Source organism: Eschrichtius robustus, chromosome 20 (assembly GCF_028021215.1).
Source record: "Eschrichtius robustus isolate mEscRob2 chromosome 20, mEscRob2.pri, whole genome shotgun sequence".
NCBI lineage: Eukaryota > Metazoa > Chordata > Mammalia > Artiodactyla > Eschrichtiidae > Eschrichtius > Eschrichtius robustus.
The window spans coordinates 60452165-60463615 of record NC_090843.1 but is presented as its reverse complement, the minus strand read 5'-3'; the positions used below and the strand labels follow the sequence as shown (position 1 = coordinate 60463615).

Sequence of the window (11451 nt, the reverse complement as noted above, 5' to 3'; positions counted from 1 at the left end):
AAGAGGGATATTAGTAAATGCTGTTTGAGTGGGGCCTGAGGTGGCCAGACTGGAAAGAAGAGGAAGAACCTGGGGTCCCGGGAGGAGGGACTGGAGGGGAAGCCAAGGACCAAGGCCGTAACTCACGCAAGATCACACAGCAAGAAAGCGGCTGAGTCTGAAAATAAGATGCCATTTCATAAATTGTAGCTTTTGCCTGTTTTTTAAAAGGCCACCACTGTTCCCTGATTTAAATAATAAGAGTGGTTGATTAGAGTGATATAATATTTATCTCTCACAAGGAAAAAAAAATACCACCTTGAGTGGCTTCTTATTTATGTGGACCTCATCTGCTTTTCTTTTAGCTTCAGCACAAAAACCCTGTACTGCCCTCCACTGAGAGCCGGGCTGGAGACAGAAGCGGAGAACAGGAAGGCTGTGCGAGGGTTCCTCTGGCCTCGTCCTTGCTTCTAACCGTTGCTGGCACCAGGTGCCCAGTCCCGGGAGCCGTGACCATGGAGGCTCTCCCCAAGGCCCTGGAGGTCAACGAGAAGTCTCCAGAATCCAAGGACCTGCTGCCCAGCCAGACCGCCAGCTCCCTGTGCATCAGCTCCAGAAGTGAGTCTGTCTGGACCACCAACCCCCGGAGTAACTGGGAAATCTACCGCAAGCCCATCGTCATCATGTCCGTGGGCGGTGCCATCCTCCTCTTCGGTGTGGTCATCACCTGCTTGGCCTACACCCTGAACCTGGGTGACAAGAGCCTCAAGGTCCTTAAGATGATAGGGCCTGCCTTCCTGTCTCTGGGACTCATGATGCTGGTGTGCGGGCTGGTGTGGGTGCCCATCATCAAAAAGAAACAGAAGCAGAGACAGAAGTCAGTTTTCTTCCAGAGCCTCAAGTCCTTCTTCCTGAATCGCTGATGACGGTCTCGCCCTCTGTCCTCCCCACCACCCTGCCACCTCGACCAGCAGAAGATGTGATGACCAACATCCAACATCCCCGGCCCCTCGAGAGGTGGAGTCTTCCATGAAACTGATGCAGGCAAACACTCTTCTGGGCCCCGTGGGAAAGAGCGAGCTCGGGGCTGCGCCCTCCGAGCAGCTGGGAGGTACCGCTGGATGATCTCATTTAGTCTCTCTGTTATCACTGATGTTCCCTCAGATCCTGGCCGCGACCACCGCCTTTCATGGCTCTCATCCCAGCCTGTGCATCCAGGTGTCACTCATCTAACGCTCTCTGCCAAGTGCTGTGCATGTTGGGAAATTCCTTGAGGTGGGCTATGCCCCGAGAAGAACCTCCTGTTTACATATCTGAGTGCCTGAACTGGATTCTGCATTTGCTTCCTTCTAGAACCCAAACTGACCAACGGAGGTCCTTCGCAGAGGGAAGGGAAGTTCTGACCATTGGGTCTGCCCGCCCCAGCTCTCTCTGTGGGCAAGATGCTGGCTTGCATTTCAAGAGATTGGACAAGTCACAAGTATTAAACATTCCAAAGAGTGAGCAGTGAAAGGTGGCCGGGGAAAGACTTTCCAGGAAGGCACATTTCCCCTAGAAATGGCCCTGGGAGTCAGCCAGTGAAGAAATTTAACCCTTAGTTGTATAGAATTTACACCAGAGGCAGTGGGGTGCGCTAGGGGGTGTCACAGACTCCCCTTGACCTTCTAACTCCTTCTCTGTGACTACTCTCCCCTCTGAACTTGACACTTAGCCAAGGACAAGTGCATGTTGCCCTAACTCCCTCTTTCCCCCACCCCTGCCTCTACCCCATGACTCTAGCACAGCCAGGTGGAGAGTGGCTGCAGAGGGATGCTGTAAGATTTTTCTCTCCTTCTCCCCCATCGAGAATCAAAACCAAGAAGCTCGAATTCCACATCTGAGTGTCTGTAGGTTTCCAGCGATGGAATTTTCTTTAGAAAATCCCAACTTCTGCTCGCCCTGCCCCCACTCACCAACATGCAAACCTTCAGTGAGGGCCCTGCTCTGGGCCAGGCCCCGGGGTGAGAGCAAGACAGATGGTCCCTGGGCTCATCTTCTTTATAAAGTGAGAGACAGCCAGAGCACCAGGAGGCCAGAACACCCCAGGATGAGTACTTTCTGGGGAAACGAGGATGGGGGCAGGAACGCGGAGGGGACATCTGCCCCAGCCTTGGGAGAGAATAGAGGGCGTGCTGGAGGCTGTGCCATCCACACAGAACCAAAGGGAAGAGGAGAGCTGGCGAAGAGGGGAAAGGAAGGCACTCTAGGCGGGAATGGTGTGTGCAGAGCTGGGGCGGGAGGGGAGCGGGATACAGTTAGGAAACAGCATAGCAAGCTCCCTAACCTCCTGAATGGTCACCTGAGCCCCTCTCTCGGCCTGCCTCCCCCTGCTTCCCCAAGTGCCTTAGTGCGGCTTCATCGAGGGGCCTCCTGGGTCTGTGGCAAAGACTACAGACCTCCTGGGTCTGTGGGAGTTTCCAGGGGCCCACCACGCAGAGAGCACCCGTGAGGTTAAGTGCTCCCCAAATCTGGGGTTTCCTGCAGCATCCGGAGGCCCTTAGGTGACAGACCAGGAGGGTGCCTGCAAGAAAGCCACGCTGCCCTAGGTCTGAGGCCCAGTGGAGAGCATCTGATAACGAGGGGAAGGCTTCCTCGGCCTTCTGCCCCTGAGCCCGTCCCATCACTATGTCACCATGACAACCTTTCTTTCCCTCCTTCCCCCCCCCACCCCCACCCCCCACCCCCCCCCCGCCGTCTCTCTTTCTCTCTCTCTCCAACAGGCCTCCAGGTATCTCCATCCTACATGGTGGTTCCATATGCAAAGTCAGAACCCCACCTTGTTCCCTCTGCATCATGGGAAACTCCATGGAGGCAGGTACCTGTGACATGGGGACACCCCCTGCCCCACCCACCTAAGGAGCCAGAGTTTGGGGAGCTTCACCCAGAATGACCGTGTCTCTCATTCAGACAGCGTGGCCAGGTCCTCTAGCCCACCTGTCCCCTGCACACAGGCAGTCGGGACCAATCATGGGGGACGCTGCAAGTACTGTGTCACTAATTGTGGTCCCAGTGCCTCAAGTGACCGGGCTTGCAGAGGGTTTCCTTTTCTCCGACGTGAACGCAGATTCCATGTCAGCCCTAAAATGTCACTCTCACATTCCTCGATGCTTTCTTACGTGGGAGCGAACGGGGAGGACGCCCAGCTGGCTCTCTGGGAATCCACACTTCCAGGGTGTCATTTCCTCTCCCCACAAGCTTATCGAGTAGGCGCAGCTGGGGGAGGAGGGCCCAGGCTGATGCTGTACCACGCGTGTCCTGGCGGGGGGCAGTTTGGGGACGACACGACTCTAGAAAGTGTCCCAGGTCTGGACTCACCTTGGAGCCTCCAGCAATCCGGCCTGCATTCCCTGCTCCTTAACCCAGTGCTCAGCGAGAAAAAGGAGGAAAAACCCCCAAAGCATCATTCACCCCCGCCAGGATCCCTCACATGAATGTGGACCAAGGAACACGCCAGGGTCACACTGAGGGGCTTTTGCCAGAGACTATCGCCACACAGAAGCCTGAGGAATGGCTGTGCCCAGATCAGATGTCATGTTTCTGGAAAACAGCATCGCCACCACGACTCCTCCCATGCCGGGGATGGGAGGTCAGGACCAGCATCCGTGCGTTCGGCTACTGGACTGTATTATCCCACCCATGGCTGTTCTGTTTGGAAGGGTTCCATTTAATCTGAGTGCTAAAAGAATTGTTGGGATGTTGAATTGTATCTTGTCTGACAGTGTCTGCTGTGTTTTCATTCTGTTCCATCAGCAATTCCAGGCTCTACCACTGATTCATCCCTCTAAAATGCCTCCCAGCCCCGGCCCCATCACCATGTGCCCTTCCTCGAAACGCGCTGTCTGGGAGAAAGGGTTTCCCAGACACGTGTGGGTTGCACGCCTGGTTCCTCGGGTGCCTCATAGGAGCCGATGGCCCCACTCTGAGATGCTGACGGGGCAGACAGAGCAGGATCTCCTGACTCTTTTCCTCCCTACAAGCCCAGCACTGGGAGATGGAAAAAGAACCTTCCTGGATGAATCAGCGGTCCAGGGTGAGGCAGGCAGGTACCCCAGGGTCAGCCTGCCAATGTCCCCAGGAACCCAAGAGAACAAGCCCAAGAAGGGGTGGCAGTCCAGCCCCCAGGACCTCCATGGCCTCCCCCTTCCTTCCAAGCCCTTCTTCCTTCCCCTGGCCCAGCCTCTTCTGCTCCTCTAGGTCTGTAATCCTGACCCTCTCCTACTTGGCTCCCCACCAAGACTCCCCGTGTCCTTGACTTTCTGCTTGCTCTATCCTCAGAGGAAAAGAAAGCATCGTTCTGGATCTGGACAAGCCAGCTGTATTTCAGTCCTCCTCAGATTCCTGCAGCATTGCAGAGTCACGACGCCCCGCTCCCTCCCGTCCCCCACACCCATCACTTCGTCACCATCTCCAGCCCTTAGAGATCAGAGGTCCCTGGAAAACTAAAACTCAGAGCCCCAGATGTGTCTGATAGTAAATGGTGCCAGGGAATCGCCTGGGCACGTGCCCGGGGAAGCTTCTGGGCAACACCAGCTTGACGCCTTAACTCACTCAATCCTTTCCAGAAGCCTGCTGGAGGCGCTGTTATCAGCCTCCCCATTTTACAGATGAGGTAAGTGAGACACGGGGACACTGAGCTAGGACATCAAGCCACGATGAAAATCCAGGTGAGCTGGCTCCAGGGGCCACACGCATGACCCCCACCCGATTCACTCTTCGAAGGGGCTGAGGGGCAGCAGAAGGCACCAGGGTCGCCGTGCCGGGCTCCGGGCTGCAAGGCGGGGACAGCAGGAGTGGAGCTAGGGTCAGTAGACAGGCCAGGGGTGGGAGCACAAAACAAGTACGGACCCAGAATGCCAGTCAGGAAAGCGGCCAGGAGCCAGGAAGAAAGGCAGGAAAGAAGCCGGCATTCTGAGCACCTCCCTAGGTGCCTGGCGTTCGCGTAGTGAGTGTTCAGAGGCAGGAGTAGGGGTCTCCCCCAGCACAGGGTAGCTTTGTCGGAGCAGGTGGCCTTGGTAGAGTGAGCCTTCATCCCACAGGCCAGGCTCCTCTGCTGACCAGCAGGAGGATTTGGAATCAGCTGCCACTGGACTGAACTGACCTTTAGAATGAAGCCTAGCCAAGGGATAGCAAAGCAAGAAAGTCAGAAGATCCTACAACACTGATGACAACCGGGGAGCTACCGGACTGCCCCGCACCATCTCTTACAGGACATACAAATAACATCTTATTAAGTCACTATTTTTTAGGTCCGCTACTTGCAGCCGAATAAAATTCTTATCTACACAAGTGACAAGTCTGGGGAAAGAGTTCTTTTCCTCCTCTAAGCCCGAACACTATTTGATGAGATCAGAACAAAGACTATCATAAATAAGTTCCACATCAGTGCAGTGTATCTGTCCTCCAGATCCTTCAAAAGATTCTCTACGTCTCTAAGGAGAGAGAAGAGGGAGGGGTAAAGCAAGAGCGGAATGACCACGATGATGCCAGACAGGGACCTCCCTCAGACTGGGCATCGGGGTGGTGGGCGGGGAAAGAGTGGGGTTCATACAGGGCACCCGTCAGGCTCTGTGACCTGTCAGGCTGTCCCACCTACTCTAAGAGCTGAGGCAGGGGTGGGTGGGGGACGCAGGAAAGGACTGATTCTATAAAACTAGAACCACTCATGGGAGGAGACACCTAGACACGCAGTTCTCTTTCTCCCGGGTTTTAATCTCCTCATTTGTCAAAATTAAAGTAACCAAAATTCACAAACAGAGGATTCTGTATTGGTTGGGAGCACAGACTCTAGAAACAGTCCACCTGGGCTCACATCCCATCTGTTCTTCCCTGGTCTTCGACCCTAGACAACTTATTTCCTTTCTGTGTACCTCCATCTTTGTGCGTGTGTGCATGTATGTGTGTGTGTGTCCTAATTTTTTTATTCAGGTAACACTGATTTATAACATTATATTTCTATCTCTGCATACACTACAGTGCACTTAACACCAAAAATTTAAGTTTCTGTCCCTCACCATACAGTTGACCTCCTTTACCCATTTTTCTCTCCCACACGCCCCTTCCCCTCTGGTAACCACAACTGTGTTCTCTGTATCTACATGTTTGTTTTGCTTTGGTTTGGCTTGTTCATTTACTTTGTTTTTGTTTGCTTGTTTGCTTATGAGTTTTTTATATTCCACATATGAGTGTAAGCATACCATATCTGTCTTCCTCTGTCTGACTTACTTCACTCAGCAAAATACCCTCAAGGTCCATCCATGTTGCTGCAAATGGCAAGACATCATTTTTTTATGGCTGAGTAGTATTCCATTGTATATGTACCACATTTTCTTTATCTGTTCATCCAGTGATGGGCACTTAGGCTGTCTCCATATCTTGGTTATTGTAAATAATGCCTCGATGAACGTGGGGGTGTAGATATTTTGGGGGGGTTAGTGTTTTTGTCCATACTTCTATCTTCACAACTGCAAATGGGGTTAATAAAAGTGCCTGCTTCTTCCTCAGCATTAATTGGGATACTCCACATATGGCTTTTATGTATTAAGCCCTGAATATTAGTTATTACCAATGTTAAAGAACTACATAAGGCAGTATATTCTCCTGAATGGTTTTACATAAGGAAAGAATGCAAGTCTATACATCTAATGTGAGCTGATTGGAAAAAGAGAATTTGGGGGTGTGGGAGCTCACCATGCGCTGTGCTGTCTGGAGAATGGGGGCTTGGGGCCAGCCAACAGTTTCATTCCCACCCTTTTGACTCCTGCCTCCCCTCTGCCTCACCATCAGTCCCAATCCATCATCAAAGCCTATAATTTCTCTCTCTCAAGGATGGCCGTTCATCTTGAAGCCAAGGCAGCTCACTGTCGAGAAGAATTCATGTTTCCCCCTCATAGTGAGGAGTGAAGTAGCTGTCCCATCAGGTGCACATGTCGCAGGACCCCTGGTGTCCAGGTGTGACCACATGACAGGCTCACAGGGGCAGAAGTGGCACGTGACTCCGCTGGGCTGGGCCTTGTAGGAAGGGGGCTTTTCCTCCTGGCTCTGTGAGGGGGAGCCACTATGTGCCCGGAGCCTGGGCCTGAGTCACCAAGGGAAGTGGTATGGGCTGAATGTTTGTGTCTCTCCAAAATTTATATGTTGAAGCCCTAACCCTCAGTGTGATGGTATTTGGAAGCAGGGCCTTTGGCGGTAATTGGGTTCAGGTGAGGTCATGAGGGTGGCGCTCTCGTGATGGGATTATGAAAACAGGAAGAAACAGGAGAGCTCTCTCTCCACGCCCTCATACCCAGGAAAGGCCATATGAGTACACAGTGAGAAGGTGATCGTCTGCAAACCAGGAACCGAATCTGCCGGCACCTTGATCTTGGACTTCTCAGCCTCTAGAACGGTGCGAAATCAGTGTCTGTTGTTGAAGCCACCCAGTCTATGGTATTTCGTTACAGCAGCCTGAGCTGATGACGACAGTAAGGAAAGCCCCATGAAGACCAGGGACACCACATTGGACTGGTCTATAAAGTAGAAATAAACGTCTATTTTGTTTCGCTACCAAGATGTCGGGGTTTGTCACAGCAGCTAGTATTGCCCCACTAATACACCCACTGGAGCCAGTAATCCCGTCTTTCTGACTACTGGCAAACTCGTCTCCCCCTTCTGTCTTGTTCTCCTCTAATCCATTCTGCATCCTTCACCAGGGTGATCTTTTTCCCCAATGCAAAATCTTCGCAAGCCTCTTCCTTCCATATTCTCTCTTTGCAAAGGCTGAGCGTCTGTCAGACCCTCCTCCCCACCTTGCTCCTTCGTCTCTGCTCTTTGCTCAGGGCATTCTCTCTGCCTGGAAGATTCTCCCTCTGCCCCCCTCTCAGCTTGTCTGGCTTGCCCTCACTCACTCTTCTCTTTTTTCCCAGCACATTTTCTCCTTCCGCCAAACTGCTCAGGAGCCTGTATCACAATTGCCCAAGTCAAATCCAGCTTGGAAAGTAACCACTTATTTAGTAAGAAGCAGTTATGGTCACGGAAAACTTGGAGGCTTCGGCATTAAACAGACCTGAGTTTGAAATCTGAGTCCACAAGCGAGTTTCCATCCTCTGTGACTTTTTGCGTTTCTATCTCAGATTTCCAGTTATGTGTGAGGATGATAATTACCACGTTAGGTCCTTGTCAGGATTAAATGAGGCAAGAGGAAGTGTTAATATGGCACAATCACATACTAGGTGTTCAGTAAAAGGCAGATACTGTTATTATCTTTGTCACAGGAAGAGAGAATTTCAGGCTACAAACACAATGCAGGAATTCCCAAATCCTTGATTAGACTGGATTTATGCTTGAGCTTGTCAAGCCCTACAGAGTCTTGCAGGTGGGACTGAGGTATCTGATTTCAAACAAAGAAACACAGCATTTTGGCAACTGAGTGCAGGGCTCTCCCTGTAGCATTACTATAATTCCTAGAGAACCTTGTCCCAGACTAACACACAGGTGCACATTTTCACTTAGAATCCAGGTAAGAACCCCAAGTGAATAACTCTGAGAACAGCTGCCAGATATTCCACGGGTGCCCATTCACTGGGAGAGGGCAGAAGATCTCCATGTAACTGCCCTTCCTGGGGCAGAGGGCGTGTTCCCTGTCAGGCACTGTGCTGACTAATCGGACTAAAGAGCAGTGCCAAGTGTGCGTGGCCCACAGTCAAGGCCAGCGCAGCTGCTTTCAGGTCCAGCCCAACGAAAGAATGAAGGGAGCGCAGCCAGCTCCTGGGTGAGCAGAGACAGGCTGGAGTGGGTGCGGCTGCTGCTGGAGCCTGAACTGGGGGGAGGAAGGGGGCGCTGGACCAGGGAAGGGCAAGGGATGGCTCACAAAGCCCTTTGCCATATGGCCCGTGAAAGACAACATTGTCCCGTTCATCCATCCAACCAACAGCTACAGAGCAGCTCAGGAATGCTGCCCGGGCACTGGGGAGAAGGAAGTGAACAAAACAGACAAAATGTCCTGCTTTCTGGAGCCTTCCCCGGTTAGAGGCAGACGGGCCATAACAAGGACATTATCAAATGGACAAGATGGTGCCAAAGGGTCGTGAGGGCTGTGAAGTCAAGAAACAGGGCGAGGGGATAGTATGGTCACAGGAGGCTCCTCTGAGGGGGGACACCTGTGTTGAGACCTGAATGAAGAGAAGGAAGCAGCCATGTGAAGGCCTGGGGCAGAAGCTGCCAGCAGAAGGTGGGTGGTGGAGACGCCATGGCTCCTCTTCCCCACCCTCGATCTCTCCTCCCCACTGTGGTGTGACTTCCACACCGGTCCCATCCTGAAGGACCTGGTGGGGACACCATGCCTGGAGGCTTGCTGGGGGGTGGCTTGCATCTGCCTGTCGTCTGTTACTCTGGCTGCCCCTCCATCACACACAGCGTTTCTGGCATCCTCTTCCTCACGTGCCCGTTCAGCCCCCCATCCCTCTGTGCTAGTCACCCCTCCCCCAACCACCCCACTGCCCACACCCCACTCCCAGCTTCAATCAATGTCCCCCAAATCAGCGCTGCTGAAACGCATGCCAAGCTCTGGATGGACAACATATCCCAACCTGGATGGTCCTGGCATCTCCATCTGGATCATCCTCGCCTTGCATTCAACTGGTGTCAAAAGAAATTCCTTGCGTTTTCCCACAGTGCCTCCTCCAAATCCGGTCCCACGTCCCGTGTGTCAGTGATGGGTAACACCACCAATTAATCCAGAACACTGGGCTAACCTCCCTCTCCCATACCCTCTGTGTCCGGTCTAACCTCCCTCTCCCATACCCTCTGTGTCCAGTCTATCTCCTCAACACCTTGTGGAATCCTTCTCCTTTTCTCCATCCCCAGGGTCCCTGGGTTAGGTCACCAGCCTCCCCAGTGGTCTCCCTGCCTGCAGCCTTGTCCACTACAATCCATTCTCCATTTATTTCAAGCAGAGCATCTTTCTAAAAGGCACTTCTGATCATGTCACCACTCGTGGCCCTGCCCCTGAGTCGTTAGCTGCTCCCATCCCATGGCAGATGGAGCTCACACTCCTCCATCCAGCACAGGCCTCCCTAGGGAGGCCCACCTCTACCCCAGCTTCTCCACATTCCTGCCACCCACCCTTCACCCGAGACCTACAAATGAGGACAACCCAGTATATCATGCCTCTGCATCTTTCCACAGGCTCCTTCTTCAGCCTGAACTATGCTGATCTCTTCTTCTGTCTAGCTGACTCCTAGCTCAAGCACCACCTCTTCCAGGAAGTCTTCCTTGCAGCACCCTGTGGTCACCTTCTGGCACGGGCCTTTCTGATTCTCTCTGCTTTACATTTAGTGCATCCTCTCGCTGAAGAGCTCTGTGGTATATAGCGCTGGTTAAATGAAGGAATGAATGGTGACAGTGTGTCCTCACAGCTGTCCTGTGTGGGAGTAATAAGGGTAGGTACTACTCTCATTTTACAAGTGAAGAAATTGAGAATCAGAGATACTCAGCCATTTGCCCAAGGTTATAAGCAACTGTGTAAGAGGGAAAATGGGCACAGGGAGAAATCCGCTCCAACCTCCACCCTCATCCCATCCCTATTCCTCATCCTCCTTCTCCAGGGTAAAAGCAGCAGTTTGGCTTGGTGAGGACAAAGCTCTCAGGACATGGGAAGAGAGACTCCACAATTCCTTGTGGGTTTAGGAGAGCAGGTCCCAGAGAACTCAATGCAAGGCCAGGTGTTCTAAGCCTTGCCCAGGGCCTGGCACAGATGCCCAGGGAAGTTGAGGATCCACCCCTGGCAGGAAGCAGCCTGATCTGCAGATGCCACTATAGGCGGGTCTGAGCAAAGGTCCTGGTGCCCTTCTGCTTCCCACTGCTCCCTGCTCCTGTTTTCCCAACTTCCTCCTTGAGGCACTATCTGTCTGTCCTCAGACATCATCACTGGTGGAGAGCCCTACAGCTTCTCAGAGCCCACAGCACCAGTGTAGTGTGTAAGCCACAGGACTGGACACTGGGCCCTGGGCTGAGAGGGGGCAGAATTGGGCCAGAAGCTGGGTCTCTAGATCCTAATGCCAAGCACCCTCTCTGGAGGCCCAGGGCACTGAGGAGAGCCAGTTTGGACCCGGCCAAAGAGAGAAGGCCCAGCCCTTTCAAGAGACGGATGGTGCTGTCCAATATGGTAGCCACATCTGGCTACATACACTTAAACTTAAATTTAATAAAACTAAATATAACTAAATATTCAGTTCCTTGGCCACACTAGCCACATTTCAGATGCTCAATAGCCACAAGAGCCTACTTGCTACCATATTGAAGGAACAGATTATAAAGTATTTCCATCACTGCAGAAATTTCCACTGGACCGTGCTCGTCTATAATGACACAGTTGAGAACCCAGTGGAATTCTTCAGACTGACTATACTCCTATATTATACATATAGTATACTATATACTATATACGATACACTATAT

General features: G+C 52.4%; 1 protein-coding gene across 1 annotated transcript; it reads left to right on the top strand.

Annotated features, from left to right (window-relative positions):
• Positions 1–494: 494 nt before the first annotated feature.
• PIRT (phosphoinositide interacting regulator of transient receptor potential channels) lies at positions 495–902 on the top strand. Its single transcript, XM_068529855.1, has one exon. It carries the CDS (start codon positions 495–497, stop codon positions 900–902), a length of 408 nt encoding a protein of 135 aa, XP_068385956.1.
• Positions 903–11451: the final 10549 nt, after the last annotated feature.